General features: G+C 36.2%; 2 protein-coding genes across 3 annotated transcripts in view; one reads left to right on the top strand and one right to left on the bottom strand.

The window, feature by feature from the left end:
- The window catches only part of LOC111638540 (phosphatidylinositol glycan anchor biosynthesis class U protein-like), a 56748-nt gene extending 47663 nt beyond the window's left edge, over positions 1-9085 (bottom strand). The window contains exon 1 of one of the 2 annotated variants that reach the window (XM_023384264.1): positions 8995-9085. Coding sequence is in view for 1 of the 2 variants with exons in the window: in XM_023384262.1 (XP_023240030.1) it covers positions 1226-1241 (16 nt within the window). In the remaining variant the exon portion in view is untranslated. Of the gene's footprint in view, positions 1-1225; positions 1591-8994 lie in introns of those variants that run through there. The other variant, XM_023384262.1, reaches the window with a different exon arrangement.
- Positions 1833-25952, top strand: LOC111638541 (dual specificity protein phosphatase 3-like). Its single transcript, XM_023384265.1, has 4 exons — positions 1833-1915; positions 3375-3519; positions 8946-9169; positions 25503-25952. Exons 2-4 carry the CDS (start codon positions 3383-3385, stop codon positions 25712-25714), a joined length of 573 nt encoding a protein of 190 aa, XP_023240033.1. The 5' UTR covers positions 1833-1915; positions 3375-3382; the 3' UTR covers positions 25715-25952.
- The last annotated feature ends 6 nt before the right edge of the window (positions 25953-25958 follow it).

Raw genomic sequence — 25958 nt, 5'->3', positions numbered from 1 at the left:
TATTAGTTAAAAAAGAAAATAACTTAATTTTTTTATCTAGACACCTTACTTATAAATAAATGATTTCTCTATAAAGAAATACGATAATTTTTGTGATAACTCAGGATATATATATATTTTTTCTTCTTAATTGAAGTTTTTAGACTATTTACAAAAAATTTAATTTTTGTAAATAGTCTAAAAAACTTCAATTAAGAAGGGAAATACGATAATGTTTAGAACGGAATGCTCTAAATAGTAAGATTACAAGATGGAATTATGAATAAAATAAAAGGTCGATATTTTCTCACTCTAAAAATGCTTCTGGAAATTTTTTCTGGCTACCAACTTCTACCATTCCAGAGTTAAGTCAGATCTGTAAACGAGAAATCATAATACGGCGAAACTTCAGTTAACGGACACTCTCGAATAGCGGCATCTCTACTTAACGGGCGTTTTTACAATTCCCTGACCCTTCAAATGAGATATCTATCACATTTAAAACTAAAGCAATCGGTTCAAATACTCTTTCGGAGGACTAATTTCCACCGCAGGCGTCGAATAAAGACGCCGAAAATAGGGACGGGTAGGAGGACGGGTCGTAAAGAGCCGAACGATACCGTTTATCTGTTAGAAAACACTAATCTGGTTAAGTTGTCAATCGTCACTTATACATATTAATGTTATTTAAACTTCTGTCCTATTTTTGGAATTAAGCTTACGGTACCTAGAAACAATAAATTGTTTCGGAGATATTCATCCATTCCACAAGAACCGTAGCACATTAATAGCGAGGTTGAAGCCGAAGTTTTCATCTCTATAACGTTAACGTCGAACGTCGAGCGCCGCTTCTTGTAAGTGGCGCTCGACGTTCACGTTTTAGAGATGAAAACTTCGGCCGCAACCTCGCTAATAACGAAAAATAAACTTTAAACGGTTACGACAACGATGCTTATTGGGGTGAAAGTTAAAAGGTCGTGTTATGAAGACGATTTGCCGGGAAAATATGCGTAAGATATTCGGTATTCTGGCATTTACGATGTCATTTACGATCTTACTAACTTTGTGCTGGCTTAGGTGTAATTTTTTTATAAATCATTTAAATGTTCGAAAAATTACACCTACTCGATTACTACAAAGTAGACAAATCCCTATATCGATTTTTATTAGTCCCTTAGATCATAAATGATATGAATGCAAGAATATCGAACACATTTTCTACCCCTGGAAGTAGCTAGGAAATCACCTTGGTAACTGAACATTCGAACTCTGCCTACAACATCCACTTTCGTCCACTCTTCCGTTCGTAACAAGTTTCATTTTTCTTCGTCGTTCTTCTGTTCATGTCTCCGATAGAACAATACGTACCGATATTGGGGACGTCGATATTAAAAATACCTTCTTTTTTGTGATACGTAAGTGAACAGAACCCGCACTTAAATACTTTAATATTTTTTCACTGCCATCGTCGCCCCTAATGTGCTCGCTTGTCTTAATACGCCCGCTTAAACTTTGTCTAAGACTATATTTTAAACCACACTCGCTTCATTCCTTTTTATTTCATGTACAACGAGTTCCTTGACGTCGACGGTACGATAAACGCGTTATTTTTACTGTTCGGATCGGGCGAAAAAGCCGACGTTGCATATACGCCACGATGCGGAAGAAATGGACATTAATGCTCGCTCGGGGGGTCTAGATGTTTGTCTAACGGACTACGACGCTTGACGGAACGAGATTACGTCGACTGGTAATTTCCGTCGACCGTCCTCCGACAATTATTCTAAAGGTAATCTTCCAACTCGGGTCGTCTCTTTTTACTCGGAAATTCGTCGCCGGCGGAAAGTAAAGGTCGGACAGGAGCGCGGATGGCGTGTTGGTCGACAATGTTTCCGCTTCCGTAATTCCTTTCCGGTGACCGTCGCACGTACTTCCGGTATAATTGGTGAAATTTCATAATATAATCGTCCGTCGCTGCCGTAACGAAATTTCTAACCGACGGCAGACGTCGACGCCGAAGATTATTTATAGTTCTGGGATTCTTACATGCGTTACTATTTAAAGTGGTAGCGCGCAAACGATTGCCAAGAAGAAAGGCGGATAGCTCCGCGTTGGATGGTTCCCGACCGACGCCTCGCGGAACCCAGGGTTCGGCAACCGAATTAGTTTTCCAATTTAATTAATAGCTTAAGCCTTAGGAAAATTCATTTAGATATTCCCGAAAACGATAATGTTTGAGCCAGTGGAGTAACGTAGTGGGGGAGGCAGGGGCGGCCCGCCCCGGGCGGCACTTTTAGGGGGCGGCAAAATTTCACAACAAATAATAATAGTATCTTGTAAAAATTTGAACCATTTCATTTCATATTTTTGTCGCACTACGATTCGGACCGATTGAAATGAGCACGGAATTTTTCATTACTTATTCTGTGAGACAAAACTGAATTTTAGTCTTTTAAATTGAGATACATAAAGGGGCGGCGAAATTTTCCTCCGTCCCGGGTGGATGACACCCACGCTACGCCACTGCGAAATAAGAATAACGATGACGTTATTCTCATTTAACTCGTTCGACTTTACGAACGTACCCTTAGTAGCCGTACACACTCAAACGCGCGCTTTTGGCCAAGCGCGCGTTAAACGCGCGTTTATAGATTTTTGTTAAAACGCGCGTTTTGCGGGCGTTAGCCGAGCGCTTTGAGATATATGTGCTGCCATGTTACCGTACATGCGATCGCGCGTTTTCCCGGCGCTTTACGGGCGCTTCTAGATTTACGCCGCCATTTTGCTGTATATTCGATCGCGCGCTTTTGGGTAATATCTACTTTTATAATATGGAGTAAGTCGTCNAAGAGACCAACCATCGTCAAAGGATTTTATAGATATTTTAAAAGAATTAAAAAACTTGAATTTATTTTGTCTTAGTTTTGGATACAACGTCGCAAACATTTCATGCGTCAGTCTATCTCGTAATATTGGGTGCACCCAAAATTCTCTTTGCCTCTGCCGTCGTCTTTTATAGCGACGATAGAGGAGCCACACACAAGCAATCACTTCCACATCCATTTCCAAACCGAGCCAGTGCGCACGCTCCGCTAAACGCTCGTTTAAAAACGCCTAGTGTGTACAGGGCCTTAATCTTCGCTATCGTTACTTTTTGCCCGAGCAACGCCGGGCTCATCTGCTAGTTCGTATATAATTGGAATGCTTTAAAAGATTAAAAAGATTTGAGAACTTTAAGTAATTATTAACGCAAAACTAAACACAATTCTATTTTTTATGTTTTTTTTTTTTGTTGCTTGTTTGTGTTTTATTTATATGTATTTATTTTGATACTCGAAAAAGGCCAATGGCTACAGTGTTGTTTAAGATTAGCGATAAACGGTGTTCTTTTGCAGAGGCGGCCATGGCCGGTCGTTACCAGAAGAGTGCCATCGATCACCTGCAGAAGGTTCTGGTCCGAGTCGTTCCGTACCGTACGCCGCTCGGGGCTTTCGCCGTGGACTGCCATCGAGTTTATACCGATATTTACGTGGGAGACGAGTAAGTGGTCTTCGTCTTTATTTTTTATTTGTGGCATTAGCGGTAAAAGCGTATCGTACCTCCGGCGATAACTTCTTTTCGTAACACTTTGCCAAGTAGTCACTGAACCACGCGCGCTCCTTAATTAATAATAAGTGAAATACAGCAAGTGGATATCCGTCCCGTAGTCTGCGGTCCGATTGCCGTCTTTTACCGTTGCTGTCCATTTGCCTCGATCTCTACTCAAATTTCTATTTCTATCTTTACGGTGGGCATTTCGCCTGCACCGTCTAGTGACCGTAGAAATTTTTTAAAACGTCCACCCGCGTGCTGAATGTTTTAAACCTTTCTTAACGTTTTCGTCGGTTGTGACGTGTGAAGGCTGTTTCACATTATGACCGACTGGACCGACTAGCCCGACTCCAAGTCGTGTTGCCATGGCAACAGCAGTCTGCCAACCGACTAGTCGTTCCAATCGGACAGATTTGAAAAGTTAAATATTTGTAGTCGGGTCGGAGTAGTCGATGAGCTACAGCCAATGAGAGCTTCGAAGCTATAACCAATCAGAGTTTAGATTTATCCAATCTACGTCGAAGTTAGAAAATGGCGGAAAGTATAGATTTATCGGAAGCTTTAATTAATAAACGAAGTCAGAACATATCCTTGGCTTTATGACAACATAAAAAAATAATTCTTGGACGGAAATTTCCAAGAAACTAAACGTTGAAGGTACGTGATTGACTAATCTAATAATCTAATAATGACGCGATATATCTAAATGCACGATCGCTTTCCATGACGACCATGTTTTCTGATTAATTTTAAAAAATTTACCATGATTGGCTAGTGTATTGATCTGTAACACGCGTTCCGATTGGTCCTTACGAGTCGGCTACCAACATATAATCGTACTCACAAGTCAGTGTGAATGCTTTTACTACTAGTCGGTCCGATTATAAAATCGGTCGGGTCGGTCCAGTCGGTCATAGTGTGAAGCAGCCCTGACGCGTCCGTTCACTCTCCGACTCATGGGCGTCGGTTCTTTAAAAGTTGAGGTATGAAATTTTGTGAAAGCAGGATCCCACTTTCACAAAATGGTGATGCATTGCTTAGAATTAGAAAATTCTTTTTACTTTAGATTATGTAAGAGTTCGATTGATCAACATCCAAGGAAAAAATTGTTTTCATACAGAGAGCAAGTGCCTTGGCTTGTCTTGCATTAAATTATAAATAATTTTTTCAATATTCTGAGGTATGGAATTTCATACCTGCAAAAATGTGAGGTATGGAGTCTTCCATACCTTCCATAGTGGAAACGACACCCTTGCTCCGACTTGCCAGTTTTTAACCCCTTCGGACAGAAAGTTACGAGCGTATCGGCATATGTGCGTTTTCCTATCCGACAGGAAAACTAAAACGCACGCTACAAGCTCTGTTTCGTTTTCCAGGAAAATACCTAGATATTGTTGAAGTGACGCCGTGCGTTTATGTTTTTATTTACTACGATACATTTAATACGATTTTTAAATTAATACGATAAATGCGAAATTACGAAATCAAGACTTAAGGTAAACGACGTTGCTCGGCTGAAATCGATAAAACTATTTTTTTCGTGGCTAATAGCTAGTATTTCCGCAAATCCGGTAGTGTATCCACAAGTTTCCAGAGAAGATTCGTGTATTTTCCTGTTCTGTAGCGCTGTTATTAAGATACTGCAAAGCAGTGGCGTGCCGTGAGATTTGATGATAGGGAAGCTATTGTGGCCAACCTGGCAACACTTCAGCGCGTTCCCAGATTTAGTCTTTTGTATCTCTCTCGAGTTCCATGGAGTAAGTATACATGGAGTGGACAGTTCCTATACTCTCTATGCTTTAAAACTTGTCCACCGGACCAGAGCGACCCTAGCGGCTGGGGTGACAATTAACTGTAATGTGCAATGCGATGATTGGGTGGTGTGCAAAAAAACATTTAACCGGTCGCAATAAGCAATGCGTTGATTCTTTGGTGTGTACACCCCAACCGCCAGGATCGCTCGCAGCAGTTAAACATGATTTTGCCTCACTGTCCACTCCACTTATACAGTACTTACTCCATGTCGAGTTCATTCTTATCACGTGCGTTGTACTGCTGCCAATCCTTGTAATAGAGTTCCAAATAAAATTATTTTATAAGATCTGTGACTATTTGGTGTAAAACTCAAACTGTGTTTCTATAAAAAATTTTTAAACAAATACTGGAAATGATAAAAATAAACAGTTTGTTTATTTTAATTCTGAAATAGATAATTTGCATGAAACAAAAATGTTAGAACTTGTTTTCATTATTTTTTATAAACTAACTCTATTCGGCAAATTTTCCGAAAAGTCGTTAATTACTTTATCTTAAAAATCGCTCGACGTCGATTCCATCAAAGTACTTAAAAGCTTTTTTTCTATCGAAAGCAACGCTAGTGACGATAACCTTTCCTTCAACTGAGTGAGTGCTGCGTGACAATGTATCAATTCGCTTCATGGTTGAAAAACTACGCTCAACAGACGCACTGGTAGATGGTACCGTAAAAATTAATGATATTAATTAAATCATATAATTCTTTTAGTACATCTTTGTTCACATCATCATTAATTATAATAATTTTTGTCTAACAGTGACTTGTCAATATAGTCTGGACACGAATATAAATATTGCAATTCACTATGTGATTTAGATTAATAAAAAAAATTCTCCATAAAATTTACTTAAAGAATTAAAACTCGCTTCGAAAAATTGTTTTTCATAATATTTAAAATTATTAACATCTAAAAGTGATAAAAAAATTTTAAAGATTTTATGTCTGAAAATCTGTCAATACAATTTTGTATTAATANAAAAATTTTAAAGATTTTATGTCTGAAAATCTGTCAAAATAATTATTATTAAAATAAAATTATAATTAAGTATAGCTTTGTAAAGAAACGTACATAAAAATAACATAAAATCTTCTTTACTTTTTAAATCTTAAAACAATGCACTTAGTCAAATGGTTCCCTACGAGTGGCTAATGGATGAAATCATTGGAAGCGTTATACGATATTTTGGTGTGTAGCATCCACAAGCTAAACCGCGTGAGTTGGTGCTCTGTAAAGCTCATGCGCGAATGCGTATAATCTGGCTGCTTTACACGATTCAAGTATTTTAGCCGTGGAAGCTGTCCGGTATTCGACAATACAGCGCTTCCATCGAAAATATGCATATACGAATTTATATTCGAATATACAATAGCAATCTTGTCAGTTTTTTTCACATGTAGTATGGAAATTTGTAATAAGATACATAATGCGGTTAAAATAAAATATTAATTTTAATTAATTCAAAGAACGTTAAAATATGATATAATATGAAAATAATCACACAATATGTAATATTTATTTTAGAAAATACAAGGGAAGCGGCGCTTCCACAGCTTTCATGGACGGCATGCCACTGCTGTAAGGTTTATAAACATAAGAGACGCGTTTGGAAATTGTAATCGGTGTTACAGTTAACTGTCAGTAGTTATCAATGCATTTAGAAAATGTGACGTAAATAACCACAAGCGTTTAATTAAAACTCACTATTATGACTCATAACAAATTAGTTGGATTTATTGTTATATATGTATTTTAAATGGTTTGGTGTTCAGCACCAAATTGTTTCGTTTTCCCGCTGACAAATCCAGGAGAGATAAATGGCTTCAATATTGTTTGAATATATTCAATAATAAAAATTCAGCTTAAAATTTAATGCATATTTTTTAATTATTATTACTTTTATAAATTCATATTTTGATACAAATAATGCTATTTGTTGCATGTACTATCATTCAGTGCGAACACGTTGCATTTTCTGAAGTAACAGTTTTATTGAAATTGGAAAATACAGAATCGGGTTATTTATAGAGATTTAAAATATTTTGTTGTTAGATGAAAACAAAAATTCAGTATATAAACTGCTTTAATATTTAACACTTATTATAAAATGTTTGCAGTACTCATCATTAATATAGTTTTAATTAATCCTGTTTAAAATGTGATTCTTGGATCATTTCTTTTTTTAAAAATTTTTTTTTTCCGCCCTGCGACTGGATGGTGAGGGACGGGGCCCGTCATATCCGAACGGACCACCCTCGAAAAATTCCTGGGGTTTCTTTGAACCGTCCGGATTCGATTTCGGCTCCCCTAGAGCGGTAGGCTACCACCTTGACCGCTCGGCTATTCGGCCTTCTCAGATCATTACTAGTCTATAGACTGTTTGTGGTAAAGTTTTAGTTTTCTGACAGGTTGCATAACAAAATTATGTAACTTATTAAGCAGAATAAAAGAAACATTAGAATAAAGATTTATTAAACAGAACAAATGTTATAATATGTTGATTGTGGACTGAAAACACGCTTTAAAATTTAAGATAAAATATAGTAATTGAAAATAAAACTTTCAGTCATTTAAATTAATGTTTCGTAATAATTGAGAGCAATGTAACAGTCAAGTTGCATATTATAATGAATAATTGTTGCTTAATAATCATTTTACCATAAAATAAACAATAAATAAAGTTGAATTAGATATTTCTATTTTTGTCTACTGTTTAATAAATTTTTATGAATATATTTATGTAATTCTATATAAAAATAATTAAATTTAGTTTATATGCATAAGAAAGTTCCTAAATGAAGAAAATTGTTATCTCTTGCAGATATTTTTGAATTTTTACTTTACATAAAATGTAAAGTTTGTGAGAATGGTTTTCTTTTTTTTTTCGTCTAATTTTATTTATAAAAATGTTCAATCCGAGCTCCTGTTTGCAGTTTGTATAATGTAAAAGTGCACGTGAATACAGAAAAGTAAATTCTTATTTTAAAAAATATCTCCGAATTTCTTTTCTAATTTTGCATTTCAAAACTAAATAATTTTATACTCGTACTTTATTATACAAACAATTAACATAGCTTTTTATTTTGAAACCTACTTACAATTAGTTAAAGCCTTTAATTATAGATTGCAAATATACCTTTGGCTATCGAATTTTTACAATTCGGTGCTGAACACCGAATTGTAAAAATTCGATGTTCAGCACCGAATTCGATGTTTAAAATATACTGTATATAACAAGAAATCCAACTAATTGAGATTGAAAGAAACATACAATCAACTTCACTCTAGAAACACCGTATACACCGAAAGAGCCCCAACATGGCGACTGCCGCGATGCATCATAATATGGTGTTTTAATTAACCTTATGTTTATAGACTTTGGTAGGGTACTTTCCGCATGTGAGTACACGCGACACGGAACAGCAACTGGATGTTTCTGCATGTGAGTACCAGACTTTAATTAACGGGTGTTTTTTCTTTTACACGGACAAGAATTTTTACGTCAGTTGTTACGTTACTCGCTTTCTCTCGATCATTAATCCCGGCGCACGGTCGTTTCAGGAACTCGGCCAGAAATAAATCGTATTTACGAGCGGAAGGAATAACTCACGTGTTAAACGCCGCGGCCGGCAACAAATTCGGTCAGGTGGACACCGGAAGCAGTTACTACCGAGACGCCGACGTGGAATATCTGGGACTGAACCTGATGGATGCACCCGGTGAGAACATTCAGCGCTACTTCGACCAAAGCGCCGCTTTCATCGACGACGCCTTGGTCAAGGGAGGTGGGTCTTCCGACGTTTTTACTCTCTCCGCTTGAAATTACGCTCCGCAGCCGGCGCGGAAATTTATTACGTTTAAAAAGGAACCCGCGGCGTAAAGTTACGAGTTTTGTGGGTTTATCGGTTAAGACGAAGACTACAAATATTTCCACCGTTTAGAAGGCTCCTTATATTTCCGCCTTCTAAACGGGCACCGGCGAATAAGAAAAGTGTTCGTTCTTATGCAACCAGACTCGCACTTCCTTTTCCCGACCTGACATTTATGCACGAAAACTGTCGTTTCGCCAGTTGGCCGACGTGGCCGCTGGTCGTAACTTGGCCAAAGTTTAAGTTTCTTTTTAGCACTAGCATTTGCTGCGAATTTTAGCAATTTTTGCATTTTGTAGTACAGTATAAAAGCCGATAGGTTTATCGGTTTTTCCGCCGATATTTCGAATCTTCTGCTTCGAAAATGCCGTATACGTACGGTGGTGTAAACTGTCCGTGGACCGAAAGTGAATGTCTTTGGATTTCCTGGTGATGAACGCTTAAGAGAAAAGTGGACATTCCCTATAAAAAGAAAGGATTTTCCACTTTGAAAATTCACAGGTTAGTGCATTCTTATTCAGGTTAATTTGTAAAACCAACTCGTTTTAAACAAAATGAATTCGTTCGAAAATTTATATTGTTTTAATTCCAAAAAGGCCTAAACTCCACGAGCTAGAACGTACTACATAGAGTGGCTGTGACCTACGGTGGCTATAGAGGGGGTGCACGTGACGTCACACGACTCCGCTTATGAAGCGCGTGCCATACGGGGCATTTTAATTTTCAACGCTGACTCAGCGCTGATCTCAACATTCGTTAAAATTCGTTCCTTTTTTCAACGTTGAGGTATCGCTGTTGTCAGCGCTGACTCAACACACTCAGCACTCAACAGATATGTTGACTGCTACTTTCCTATGAATTGTGTGTAATTGGTAAGACATTTGAATGGAATCCATCTTGCTGAGAATGGAATTATGGGAACTAAGCACGTCGTACTCGAGTTGGAACGTCGTTGATGACGTCAAATTGTTGACTTCAACACTCAACACTCGCGTTGAAAATTGGAATGTCCCGATATTGATTGCTGTTGGTTTGGTTGTCGACTTCGATATTGTCATCTAACTCATATTTTTTCAATTTTAATTTTAATTTATTATGGTTCATTACCAATTGAACTGCTTATAGTTAGAACTAAAGATTCTGTAGCAAACAATTGAAAAAATTGTCACAATTTGTTGTGCTCTAATAAACTTATCAAACAGTGTAGTTCCATTTGATTAATATAATTTTAATTTGTTATAAAACAATTTATTATTCGGGGGTGGAAATCTTTTGTCAACTGAAGTTCCAATAACATGTAAAATAAATAAATAAATTTTGGGTATTAGTCAAACGAATTACAATATTTATTCAATACTGCAATACTTTCTGGGTTTTCTTTTCTTTTCTTTTTCTTTTTTTGCTTAAAACTGGCAATGTTTACATCAAACTAAACAATTTGCTGTACAGTAAAGTATTTTATTCTATAAAATTTATACATTTTCTGAATCTTTTCGTGGGAGTAGAGCTGGCTGTAAAAACAATTTTTTTACAATTAGCTCTGGTAAAATACAGTGAAAACTGATGGAGTCTCTATATCTGCTCTACACATACTTTTCATAACAGAAGCAGTTATTCTACCTGATCATGCACAAACCACAGCTTGCTTATACTCTGTGCTAGTGTTTTTTTTTTTTTTAAATCAATTTCTTCATCAGTCAGATTCAAAGTTTCAAATACTGTCCTACAGTGATTTAACAGTTGATCCCAGGGCAAGGCAGTTTTTTTGGCATCAAATAGTAGGTTCTTATAGAAAGATGAATTGATATGGTTTGTAAAAGAATTAGAGTAATCTGGCATCACTGACAAAATTGCAGCAGTTGGATTATAAACAGAAATTTTTTTCAAAAACTGTTAAAATTCTCTCTTACTAGGTTTGTTTATACAACTATTCCAAGTTTTATCATTTGACAAATAAGGTTTTTGTATATTTTTTTCTTCAAGGCATTGCCATTTATTTGCAGTTGCAGCTGACGTAAAGTTTATTTTTCATAGTGGTTTGTAACCACAATCTTTTACATGTGTCACAATCCAATTATTTGGTCGGTTAGTACATGTCTGGGAGCTCCTTATTTTAATTCCTTCTGCAATGGCAAAAAGAATAGCACCAACATGAGAGCAGGAGGAAGATTGTCCAGCCATGCAATTGCAATGCCCAGTTATCACCTCTCCATTTTTCTTAGCTAAAACGCACACTACTAAAGCTGGGTGCCGTAGATTTTGTGTCATTAACCTGTGTACAAAAACAATGTAAGAAACTGTGATATTTACTTCTAATAATATATTCAAACAATAATAGGTTTTTAAATCACGCTTCTAGCCCACAACATAAATTAAGATTAAACTAATTAGCCTAATAAACCCTCCAATTTATTATAGCCACATTTATCATATCAGGGACTGACTGGAGAAAAATAGACTAAATTTTTACAAAAAATAGTCTTTAATTAACCACAATCAAATTTTTAGTAGAATGCATTTCAAGCATCTGTGAGGTTTGCCTGGGGGGAAGTGTCGCGACAGTAGAGCGGTCAGCACTGTCGTGTGGGAGTGAAAAAACTTACTGAGACACGTCCTCCATCGTATACCGTTTAATAAATATAAAAATTTTTCTTATAACAAATCCTTATAACGGCGTAACGCCTATCCAAAGTAGAGCAACAAGTTCGTAATACAAAAAGTTCAAATGTTCTGACGATAGTTTTTCTTCCGGCGATGGTGGCGTGAAGATGTCGACTCTGGGCTGCACAACCTTATTTGGACCGAGGTCTTTTATCTACCAGGTGGACTTTAGCGATCTTGATGGCACGAGAGGGTGAAGACAAGTCCTCCGAATATCCGATAAGTTCTCGTGGGAGAATGTTCGGATGACAAGAATCCTGGAGAGGAGCACTGCGAACCAAAGGCCAAGAACTACGAACCAAGAACGTCACCTCCTATTTTTGCGCGATTTATATAAGTTTTTTTGGGTCCCAGATCGAACATTCCGATAGGTCGATGCCGATCTGCCTCGTTCTCTAATTGGTCTCCCCTCCTCGTTACGAATTGTAACGGGATCGGAGCCCGGGGTGAGTCCCCCAGTCTGACAATTTGATTCCTATCGAAGATGTTCGATCTAAGTACTCAAATTCATCTATTGTTTCTTTCTGAGAAATTCGTTTTTTTCTCAGAAATTTCTACAGATATGACTATATATGGACATTAAATATTTATTCTGCGTTTGATGGTTTCTTTTTACAATATAAAATAATGATTACTATTATAATTTTTTTTTAAAATACGAAATTAAAACATTTTCTATGCACGAATTTCGACCCACTTCCGGAGCCTCACACATCTCATCAGCATATTTCAGGCACAAAGACCCCACATCAGCCTAATACATCCATACAGAGATGCTTGAAATGCATTCTACTAAAAATTTGATTGTGGTTAATTAATTAAAGGCTATTTTTTTTTTTTTGGTAAAAATTTAGTCTATTTTGCTCCTATCGATATGCTCTACAGCTCGCTTCCAGTCTCAATATCCTACATTTGTGCATGATTTCTGCCTAACACAAAACCATGGGAACAAAAGAAAAAATTTGATGGTAATTATAAACACAACTTAATCAACTTAAAATGTGACTAAATATAAAATTAAATTCATCTTTACATAACATAGTTTATGTTATGAGAAATGGAAAGTCTCAAATGAAGATACGTACAGTACCTTTCCTACAAGCAAAATTAAATCATTACGTATGGATCTTGATAAAATTTCACGATGAATAAATCAGTTTGTCAAATAATTAGGAGCATCGAGTGATTTGTATGCCTTCATCTGATCTAGTGTGACAGCGTTAGTTGTTAAAACCAAATAATTTACTGCCTCCATGTTCTATAGTGGGCCACGTGCTTAAATCGTTAGATGAAAAATCCGTTGGTTTAATTTCGTATGAATCCCATCCAATAAAAGAAATTTTCTCTTTATATTCTATCAAATCATTATCTTTTAAATCGGCTGCATAGCCAGGTAAGATGCCTTTCTTCCACGTTGACATAATAAGCGAACGAGCAAGGGAACGTCAAATCAGCAACCGATATGGCGGACGATTGTTTTAATGGACGGAGCGAAACGTTATATCACGTGACCGCATCCCCTCTATATACGTACGGCATGGACGTGACTTACACCGTTCACCTTCTAGAACAGTATATTCATCGATCGGGTCGCTTTACCAAGTAAGGTGGCGCTGCACGTCGGAGAAAAAGCGAGATAGGCTGCAATCTCCATATAAACGAGAGAGAGAAGAGCGATGGAGACTTACACCGTTTCTGATTGGTTGCGCCATATTCCTTCCGGTTTCCTATTGTTATCTGCTCGTGTGCGTTGAAAGTCATTCACTAACTCATTTTGTGCATTAATCGATAACAATAGTTATCGATTAATATAGTTATTGAAATAGTTATTGAAACTTATTTCATTTATCTTGGTAAATGTGTTCTTATTTATAAATTCAGAATATTCTAAATAGGAATAATAATAATAATCTTTTTTGTCCGTATTTTCGTTATATTATATTAAAATACACTGCTGGCCATTAAAGAAAGGAATGATCGTACGAACGTCAAAATCATATGAAAGGAAGAAGAGATTGGAATATACAAATGATTAGTATTTCAGCGTATTTAGACGAAGCAGGAGGGACAAACGACATCTGAAGCACTGCATAAAAGAAAAGTTGTGCAGTGGATTTCTCATTTGGAAATCGCTTTGTAAGGTCGGGGTTTCATCAGAATATCGTGTTATGCCTCGAATAAGAAGAAGAAATGCTTACCAGCAAGTGTCGGAATTCGATAGAGGCAGGATTGTTGCCTATCTAGAGTGTGGATTATCATTCCGTAATATTGCCACTCGCACTGGTCGAAATCCAACCACTGTCATGCGAATATGGAATCGATGGGTTGCTGAGGGTCTTACTGAACGGCATGCAGGATCTCAACGCCCTCCCATGACTAACGCCCGAGAGGAGAGACATATTGTGAGGTCGGCCGTGCAAAACCGTACAACCACATCATGGACCATTAGTCAGGAAATGTGCTTGTTTGCAGCATGCCCAGCATCTACTCGTACGGTGCGACGATGTTTGCAGCAGCATGGACTGTCAGCACGGCGACCATTACTTTGGCTTCCCTTGACAATGCAGCATAGAGAGAGACGGCGACTCTGGTGCGCCCAACGACAAAGCTGGATATAGGTGTGGCACAATGTTGTCTTTTCAGATGAGTCCCGGTTCTGCTTGCAGCATTCTGATGGCTGTATACATGTCTGGAGGCTCCGAGGAGACCGCTCGTTACCTGCTTGTATTTGATATTGGCATAGGAGCCCTGCACCTGGTGTGATGTACCCAATGGGCAGCCATTGGGTACATTACACGCACATCTCTAGTTCGGATCGACGGTAATTTGAATGCAGATCGGTACATTTCTGACATCTTACGTCTAGTGGTTGTGCCCTATCTTCGAGGCCTGCGAAACGCCATCTTCCAACAAGATAATGCAAGACCTCATGTTGCACGTCATGTTCTGACCTTCCTCAATACAGAGGGTATACGATTGTTGCCCTGGCCTGCACGGTCTCCAAATCTCTCACCAATTGAAAACATCTGGTCATGGGTTGCTGAGAGACTGATCCGCCACCCCTCTCCTGCTAATACAGTCAATGAAGCGTAGCATAGACTTGAAGCAGCCTGGAACAAGTTGCCCATTTCTGTCATCCAAGCCCAGTTTGACTCTATGCCTAACCGGATAAGGGTCGTTTTAGCTGCCAGGGGTGGCAACTGTGTTTACTAATTTCGCACCCCTGTAAACCGCCAAACGGCTTGCAAATTTAATCATTTTGTCTTCATGCCATACTGTTTATGTACAATAAATATCTTTTTTTTTATTTGCTTTCCTTCTTGGTGTTGCAATTTTAATGGCCAGCAGTGTATTTCACATTCCTAATTATCACAATGTACTGTGTATGAAAAATTTATGAAAAATATTTAATTTTAAATTAAAAATAAATTCTAAAACGCTTAAATAATGTTTTTGTTGGGAAATCAATCTCTTATTATGCAAAGTTTATGTTATAGATTTACTAGTTGTTGTTATCGAAACCGCATTGTTGTTTATGTATTATATACTGGCATAATGAAGTGACCGTTTAGTCAACACTTGGCAAGTTTTCAATCTTTATTTAGTTAGAACGCCGTGCTACACATTTGCGTTTCAGGTATTCTCCCTTCTTCAGCTAAGTCACTCCAATACAGACACCCAATCAGTACATAGCAGATCTTTAGACGACCTAAAGGTTTACATGACGACTACCATAATTGCCGTCTTTTTACACTTTTTTACAATGACACAATCGGTTTTCTTAAAATCTCAATTTTTAACATGCAGACAAAGTAATTGATGAATAGTACAAATTAAAACTGTTACGTAAAATCATGTCCTTCGTCTTCGTTCTTCCAAGCATATCTTGTAGGCCATCTTTCCAACACTATCATCTAATCAGCCAATTGAGATTTTAAGAAAACCGATTGTGTCATTGTAAAAGAGTGTAAAAAGACGGCAATTATGGTAGTCGTCATGTAAACCTTTAGGTTGTCTAAAGATCTATGTACTGATTGGGTGTCTGTATTGGAGAGAGTTAGCTGAAGAGGGGAGACAGTGCCGGCCCGAGGCAAGTGTTAGGATGGAGCGAGATCCTATTATGGCGCCCCTTGGTTGCCCCTAATTTATACCCTTTAATTTTCTTTACCACTGAGACGCCCTTAGGACTTAGCGCCTGGAGCGGCTGCTCCGTTCGCCCTATGGTAGGGCCGGCTCTGAGGGGAGAATACCCGAAACGCAAATGTGTAGCACGGCGTTCTAACTAAATAAAGATTGAAAACTTGCCAAGTGTTGATTAAACGGTCACTTCATTGTGCCAGTATATAATAGATTTGCTACTTATAATATAATCAAGATGGGTTTACGATGATGATGATAAGCGCAAAACCCATGCAGTTAGGAGTTAAAAGTTGAAATTTGGTACACAAAGTACGCCATGAGAATGCACACTTTATTTTTTCTAACTCCGCCCTGTGGGCACTAAGAGGGGTTCTTTTAGCAAGCCCATTATGGGTTCGACCAGGTCCACAATTGGGCGGCCGGATGGTGAGAGACGGGGCCCGACTTATCCAGACGGACCACCCCCGAAAAATTCCTGAGTATTATTCAGGTCCTCCAGAGCGTTAGGCTCTGGAGGACCTGAGATCCTCCAGAGCCACCTTGACCGCCAGTATTGCCACCTTGACCGCTTGGCTATTCGGCCGTCTGAAAATGCACCCTAAGAAGTGATTTTTGGAAATTCCCTCCGCGGGAGGGAGGGAGGGATGGGATTAACTTAATCAACATGGCAAAATAAGCAACCTTTTTCTTTACCAGTCTAAATGTTATATTTCTTATTCTTGGCTTAGTTTAATTTATCTATATACTTATATATTACCCAATATACTTGTATATTAATTAAGCTAGTTTGTTTGTGTAAAAATGTATTTACTATTTTTATTCATACATGCTTACCAAATACCATTGCCATCATCAAACAAGTCGATAAACGTGAATTTATATACTTAGTAGATGTGTCAAATTTTAATGTTTAATTAGTTTTTTAAAATCGTTTTATTTTGTACTTTTTAAAAATAATCAGAATTGTCGTCATTATTACTTTCCCGGCAGTTATACAGTATTGGCCTATAACAGGGATGGCGAACCTTTTTGAGTCTGCGTGCCACTTAGTAAGCATACTTTTCTTTAAAAATGTTTATGCGTGAAGAAGTTTTAGACTTCGAGTAACTATATTTAAATTTGGCCGAATGGCCGAGCGGTCAAAGTGGTAGCTATCGCTCTTGTAGACCCGAGATCAAAACCCCAGAAAATTTTCAGGTGGGTATCCATTCTTCACCACCCGGCTGTCCCATTGTGGACTTGCTAAATAAAAAAGCCCTCTTAGTACCCGCAGGGCGAAAAGAGTTTTAAAAAACTATATTTAATTAAATAAAAATAATATACTGTAATTAGAGTAAATGTAAAGAACCTGATTGAAAAAGATGAAAACCGAAATCATATAATTCGTTACGTGCCAGATGATTTCTTCGACGTGCTACTTTGGGCACGCGTGCCATAGGTTCGCCACCTCTGGCCTATAACTAAGGAAAAGAATGAAGATCAGTCAAAAAATGACTTTTCCAGACTTTTACTCTTTTGGACTGGGGAAGCCTTGAAACATAGAGAAGTGCAAAAGCATTCGGGTTTTTTTTTTCTGTACGCGCGAATGTTAGAATGTGTACCAACAGATTTAGTTTAACTATTTTGAAGCTTAATAACTCCTGTGTTAAACTATCCGACTTCGATTCAAAATCGTGCCTCCCATACAGTCTAACATTCGTACATACAGAAAAAAACTCGAATCTTTTGCATACCTTGACATTTCAAGGTGTCCCGAGTCCAAAACTGCAAAAATTTGGGGTGGGATCATTTTTTGATCGATCCTACACTTTTCCTCTGTTATATATAACAGCCGGAAAAGTAAAAATTATCGAATATATATATATATATATGTATTCGATAATTTTTACCAATATATATATATATATATGACATAGCCAATATATATATATATATATTGGCTATGTCATTACTTAGAGGAGTATTTTAGCTTTAGAATAAAAAAGTTTCTAAGTTCTATCTTTATTAGAACTATATTTATTGAAGCTTATATTCTGAGGTCACGTGATGACGCCAGAATTTTCGGGCCTACTTTGTTAACAAGTCCGTCCCTGGTCGGAGTCGAATAGTAAGGAAAAGTCGGAGTCGTGTAAAAATCTACAGACTCCACAGCCCTGATCTCCAAGCAAGTAACAAATTTTGGAATCGGTTTGATTTGCCCACATGGATCTATGTTTGCTGAAAAATGCGTTGAACTTTTAAATGTCAGATTAAAAGAATTCGATGTCGATTATAACAACCTAATTTCAATTGTCACTGATGGAGCTGCAGTGATGAAAAAAGTGTCAAGATTATTTAATGTAAACAGCCAAGTGTGCATTGCTCACGGCTTACACATAGCAGTAGCGAAAGTTCTTTACAAAAAAGGCCAGGTTAAAGAAAACAGTACTGAACCCACTAAGTTTCACAGGGATGTTTTCCAAGATGAAACTTTTATTCTTTAAATTAAGAAAATACGAAAGTAGTCAAACTTTTCACCACTCAATAATGACATTCTACAGAAGCATATTAAAGATGAATTAGGAATAAAATTATCTCTACTGTTAGATTCAAAAAACGTTGGAACAGTATGTGGACCATGCTGGAACGTTTTTCAGAAGTCCAGCAGTCAAATCATTGTGATGCGAAAACACAGATTTGTACGTTGCAGATCTAACGTTACAATTTCTGATAGAACTATCAAAACGGGATTTCTTTCTGCGTAACGAATTAAAAAAGAAATTATTTTATATGTGAAAGAGAGACGAATTATTTACTCTGATATTTTCATGTATCTACATAATCCAGAAAAATTGAACAAATGCGTCACACGAAATATCCAATAATGTTAACGAAAATACAATTTTGAATGTGATTGTAGAGACAATCAAGCATTTATCAGAACATGAAAACGAATCAAGACTTAAGGATGTCACTGAAATTAGTTCAGACTCAGATTCTAATGAGAGGTGTTCATTGCTTACAACGCCATCAACTTTTCACGTCGACACGAGAACAAATGCACAATAGAAAAGACAAATTTAACAATGAAAGAAAAATTGGACTTATTCATTAAACATAAAACGAAGCGGCCGGATGGCCGAGCGGTCAAGGTGGCAGTCTACCGCTCTGGAGGACCCGGGATAGAATCCGGACGGGTCAAGGAGTCCCCGAGAATTTTTCGGGGGTGGTCCGTTCGATTATGTCGGACCCCGTCCCTCACCACCCGGTCGCCCCATTGTGAGCCTGGCGAACCCATAATGGGACTCCTATAAGAGGCCTTCTTAGTACCCACAGGGCGATTTAGAGTATTAAAAAAAAGCATAAAACGAGCATAGATACTGATAACAGTAATATAAGTAAATTTAAAAGTGTGAAAAGATACAGTTAAGAAAGAATTATTTCGTCGAGCTTAAAAAGATTTTCAATGCTCTCTCTCCAATGGCAGTACGTCAAACTAGTTATTGATTCCGAGAGAGCTTTTTCTAATGTAGCTGCCATATGTACGAAAATTAGATCTAGATTAGACGACGAGAGCCTAAATGTACAGTATAATGTTTTTTAAGAGCCTATTTTCAAAATAAAGAAAAACATAATAATTAGCATTATTTCAATGTCTGTTCTATCATAACTGATATCACAAGAATGTTGTCTAAACTGAACAACCATTTATTTTCAAGTTTTCTATGATTCGGTCAGTAATTCAGTTTCGATTTACATCATTTGTTAATATTAATACGAATTTAACGGTAACTTGCAGATAAACCGGTAATTCCGAATATAATTACCGGTAATGTAATACAGTGGAACCTCGCATAACAAGCAAAGATTGTAAAAAATGACTCGCTTAACGAAGGATGTTTCGTATAACGAATGACGAAAAGAGGGGAAGTCCCGGGTTGTGCGCATACTCCATCACTCTGTGTTTAGCACTGGTTCCGCTAGCATCTTAGCATGGCTTGTGATCAAACATTTTTCCAAACTTGTGTTCACACATACTACGCAACTATCGCCCGTTATATAATAAACACGCCAAACGATATGCCAAATTCTTGGGCTATGTAAAGGCTATATCGTTTGGCATGTTTATTAGACATTATCTGTGATTTTTTTTTCGTTTTCTGCAAATCGAATTCGCATTCCAGGTTGATTTATTCCGCGCTAGAAATGATGATGATGATGATTCACACTCCTTAACAATGTATATTGTATAATTTTCTTTGAATAAACGTTATACATAAAATATTTGAGTATTTTTTTCAGCATGGAACGCATTATCGCATTTTACATTAATTTATATAGGAAAAACCGTTTCGCTTAACGAGTAACATTCTGGAACAAATTATGCTTGTTAAGCGCGGTTTCATTGTACTTGGTAAATTTGCAATCACTACTTGTGACCGATGGAAATACAATTATCTGTTGACGGTGGAATAATCATTTGATTTATTCAATTAATATCTCATTTTATATTGGTCTCAATACAATTTAATCAGCGGTTATCTTGTGGAGCTGCCTGTAATTTAGCTAAAATGACAAAGACCAGCAAAATTAATAATGCTTTTAAGTACAAACAATACAAATACATTTCAACACTTATTTGTAATTATTAGATATTTTAAAAGTGCTGTTACCATCTGTAATATCTTTTACATGTTTAGATTATTAAAGTTATGAAAGAAGTTTTAAGTATAGTAATAGTGTAGTTTTATTGTTAAACAGAATATTTGAGTTTTAATAAAATATAAAATTCATCTGGATACGAGTCCAAGTTTACTTGCCATGTCTAATCACCAGGAGCAACTATTTTTATTGCAGAGACAACCTTTCTTTAGAGGCTATGCCTCTGCACGAATATGTAAAACAGTTTAAAATGTCCACAGGTAATTCTGCCAGCCCATTTCTACAAACAAATATTATATTTTTAATTGTGTTGGGATTGTCACCTGTGGACATTTTAAACTGTTTTACATATTCGTGCAGAGGCATAGCCTCTAAAGAAAGGTTGTCTCTGCAATGGAAATAGTTGTTCCTGGTGATTAGACTTGGCAAGTAAACTTGGACTCGTATCCAGATGAATTTTATATTTTATTAAAATGTAATTCTGCCAGCCCATTTCTACATACAAATAGAATATTTGAGTTTAAATTTACATCAATGTATATGTATTTGCATCAATGTATATACAATGCATTTTCTTCCAGAAGAAATAATTAGAGAAACAGAAGCAATTGATGAAAAAACTAGAAGAATCATCAGTGCTCCCTTGAGTTATCCAAGATCAAGGGGCAATTCCAAATCAGTTTCATGATGGCCCTCAACATTGGTCAACACTAACTATAATCAGAGAATCTCCCAGAAAATAAAATTAAGAATTGAAATAGCAACTCTTCATATTAGTAAAAAAAAAAACAAGAGAGCAAAGGATTTAAAAAGAACATTTCACAGTCTGTCTGAATTAAAATCATGCTTAACTAACAAAAATATAAATGATTGGACAATGGTAAATACCGATTCAAATATTATTTTTGCCAATATAATTTTAATTCCACCTCCAACAATACAAAATCAACGATTGTTAATAGGCTGAAATATTTAGTCCTTTATCAAGGAAAGTGTTGTTAATAGGTGACACTATTTTACCATTTAAAACAAATAAATATCCTTGTGGAATTTCTTCGAAAATTAAAAAGTGTGTTCATCTGTTGATAATGTTAAACTATGTGATTATTTACTAATTATATAAGATTTATTAAATGAATTAAAAAAATTAAATGCAACTAATGAATCCAAACTATCCTTCCTTTCAGAACAAATATCAAAATTAAATTGCAATAAAATCATTAATTCTGCCATTCTGCAGAATTAATGATTTTCAGTAGTTGATCATATCCTATCTTACTATAGGCAAACAGAATTTTACTTAATTCAGTATCATAAATGCCCCATCCTTCTTTCATAAATAGAATTTGTTCTAAATTTAATGTAAATCCCACAAAAGATATGAATGGAAACTTTTATCATATGTAAAACTCAAATTTCTTGATTTAGATGAAAAGTAATTATATTGATGATAGATGAAATTTATCTAAAATAGGGTTACCAAATGTCCTACTTTGGGAGAACATGTCCTACAATTTGAACTTCAGTCCTCCATCCTTCCACCTTTGAACAAAAACAGCAATCTGCTATTAGTAGGATGAAGCAGCAGCTTTTTTTTTTTTACTAATGACTTCAAAAATGGATTTAGAGGCCACATGTTTGCATTATTGCTGAAGCAAAGTTAATTCCAGCTCCAGGTTCATATGTGTAAATGTAAAACAAGAACAACAATCCACAAGGTAATGTTAAGTCTGACTTTTCCTTTTTTGTATAACTTCATAAATGACAATTAAAATTAAAATAAAATCTGAATACTTAATGTAAAATGTTCATTACCATGTTAGGTAATGGTTTTTATTTGATTTCAATGTGAAATGACATGTTCAGCTGCAAATGAAATGAAAAAGTAAGCTGAAATTATTTTTTTATTTCCATCACTTGTTAAAACTTTACTTCAAAATATTATCTTAGAATCAGAATGAGTAGTAGATGGAAATGTAAATTTAATGAAAAACTTAATAATAATACTGTGTTTAAATTGTTTTTGATCTTTTGTGTTGGATTAAGTTAGTTTAGTAGTTTTTTTATTAGGTCTTAGTTACCTCTGGATAGACAGTTCCTCTATTGATAGTTCTGATGGTTCTGGGGCTGTGGGATAGGTTTGCACATCTCTCATTGGCATGCATTAAATTACAGGAGCTTCTGGACATAATTTTGGCCATCTTCCATTGCAATGCCTGGATGCTATACTTTCAACTGTCACAGGTAACGACTGTGATTCAATAAAGTAAAAATGTAGAATAATTATAACTTTACAATATTATTATTTTTCAAACTCTCCTCTTCTGTAATGTCTGACCGATTCCATTTCATTTGGAATGGGTCATGTCATTTATTTTTGATGACACAATTTTTGCACTTTGTTATCGTGTGGCTTTCTAGTGATTGTAGTAACATCTGGGTAGAAGATGGCAGCATTCCTATATGGAAGGAACACCATTTAAGAATTCACGATGCTGTTAATGGCTTATTTGGACTTGCTGTTCCTTCTCTAGCCACACTGATAGTGATGTCAACTCTCTTAATAAACTTATCGATGATGCAGTGCAGAAATAATTTTTAGACACTGTTAAGAAATTGGAAAAGGAAATTTCTGAACGGGTTTCTCAATGGTTGATGTAAAAATCAAGTCTGGTCAATAAAACAAAACACACTTCTCCATCTAGTTTGCCAATCCCATCTTACATGAGTATCACAAGGCCGTCATGACAAATACAAAAATCATACAAAAAACAGTTCAGAAACAAATTCCGTTCTTGTTTATCCAAAATAAAAATGTTGGCTTTCCTCAGAGATTAATGTTGTCTGAGTGCCTCTCTAAACTGTTAAACGATCGTTTCCATTACTAGTTTGTGTGAAAATTGACATAATCCACAGAATGTAATTGTACAATTTTATAACAGTTTTATGAGCTTTTAATTTCAACTTTTTTGAAGCTTTTACACCCAATTTTTTACTTCTATTTATCAGTTCTTATTTGAAAATTTAATTATTTAAAATCTGTTTTAAATCTTACCAACTCGTAATTTTACTATCTACAGCAAACTTTTATATATCCAGTTTATTACCCTGTTTTTAATTTCAATTTGTATTCAATAATCAGATAATATCTGTATAAAAAATAAGGAATCAAGACCCGAAATTCATATCAGCATCCAATAATAAAGCCTATATCAAAGAGTTTCTTGTGTGATATAAGTTACTGAAAAAAAACCAAAATTAAACTGAATCAGCTAAGAATATCTGTTAAGTCATTGTCTCTATAAGGAACAAGTGTGAGAATCTGGAGAGAAAACACAAGAGTCTTTCCTTAGATTTGAAAGATTTTTTTAGAATTTATTTAATCATTTGTGGGATTAAATAATTAACTTTTTGGAAAATAATATTTTTTTTGAACAAACGAAACGTACAAATTTACATTTTCATGGGAAATTGATAGAGAAAGAGAAATAAAATTTCCTTCTAGTTTATCAACTTCCTATGGTGAGATTTATTGGGCTTGGCAATGAGACATCTGCAAGTGCAACTCATCTGTTGCATCTCGTCACATGAAAAACTTTAACACAGGATTGGAGAGGATTTAGGGATAAAAAGGGCAAACAGCCCAGTTTCAGGACTCTCAACAAAAACTCCAGATATCAGCCTCCTGGGAAGATCCTTGAATTGTTACTCAGACGCCAAATCGACTAGATCCAAAGACACGTCTGTCTACCAGAGGTATTATACACTACTCATTGTAAACTCTCTCTCTCAGGTTACGAGAGGTATAATTAGTTAGCTATTCAATAGATTTGTTCTTTAACATTGGAGTCCAAAAATCCAATATTATGATACTTTGTATATCTATAATCTTCAATTTACCCATTAAATTTTTGTTATTTGTTAACTTAACTTTAATTTGAATTTATTTTGGATGGTTGGTCGTCCTTAAAGACAAGTCCACGACCCTTCCCACTCGAAAGAGTAGTTATATGTACCCTCGAAACACGAGTTAGGATGCAAAAATTATTTTAACTGGTGTCAAGAGAAAAGTCAGTAGAATTTTTCGATCTTCTGAGAAACTACAAGTGAAACCCATCCACCGACAAAGTGAATGGGCTTCACAAGCCCAACGCCGTGACAAAGGGGCTGAGAGCAATTTACTTGAACCTGCAGATTCTCACATATTGGTTTTTCAGGAGTGGTCTTTTCAATAAGGCAGAATGGCTAAATTTAGTTTTTTCAAGAGAATTGGTTTATTTTTTTGATGTTTCCTTCAAATCTTTTGAATTAAATGGTTTGTTTTGATTTATCAATAGATAGAAGTAGGCAATAAGTCTAGAGAGTAAAATTAAGTTAAAGTTAAGCAGAATTAGAATATAATGAAAAGCAAAAATCCTTTTTGTTCTCATGAAATTAAATATGCAACACTTAACATTATTCTTAGGTAACCTTAGTCAGGAATTGGCAGTTTTCAATATGGGAGAAACTCTTATAAGTGATAACTATTAATTAAACCAACTGATGGCTGTCGACAGTTCTCATCTCCCAGAATTGACTCATATATTAAAGACAACCCCAAAAGTAACAGGTAGCAGCTTTGTCTCTGGCCATAAAATTACTTATGGCCATAATACATTCTGGGATCCAGACGCTACTCGGTAAATCTGATACCCAGTCCCCATTGCTGGAATTATCCACCAATGGTTGGTTTTCCTGGCTACGTAAATTCTTCTTAAGCACTGATGCATCTTTTCCCACAGACTTAAACAAGGACATTTCATTTCAGGCAAGGTTCTGGTCCACTGCATGTTTGGGATGTCGCGATCTGCCACCCTGGTCTGTGCCTACTTGATGCTACGCCGGGGAATGACAGCTGAAGAAGCACTGACCACCGTGCGAAGTGCCAGAGGAGTCAGACCAAATGATGGCTTCCTCCACAGACTTTTGGAGCTGGAAGAAGAAATGAAACATCGACCCAAAAGCCTTCTTTTCTGCTAATTTGAAAGTTTCTCCAAATGCATTCTTCTGTCTCTCGCTGAGCCAAAATTAAACTGTAGAAATAAAGGTTATAGGGCTTTCTTTCTCCATTTTGTCTCCAGTAACTTATTTTGCAGTTGCTGCAAGTAAAGCATAAAGGCCTGTTTACCAGTTACCAGAAAAATTGTTACATCTGTTCTCATTCAGTTGCACCAAAAAGTTGTCAGCCAAATTAATTTGTAGATAAAATATTTTCTCCCAGCGG

The sequence above is a fragment of the Centruroides sculpturatus genome, unplaced genomic scaffold (genome assembly GCF_000671375.1).
Source record: "Centruroides sculpturatus isolate CEXI.00-Female unplaced genomic scaffold, Cexi_2.0 scaffold1167, whole genome shotgun sequence".
Lineage (NCBI taxonomy): Eukaryota > Metazoa > Arthropoda > Arachnida > Scorpiones > Buthidae > Centruroides > Centruroides sculpturatus.
This window is presented reverse-complemented; position numbering and strand designations above follow the sequence as displayed.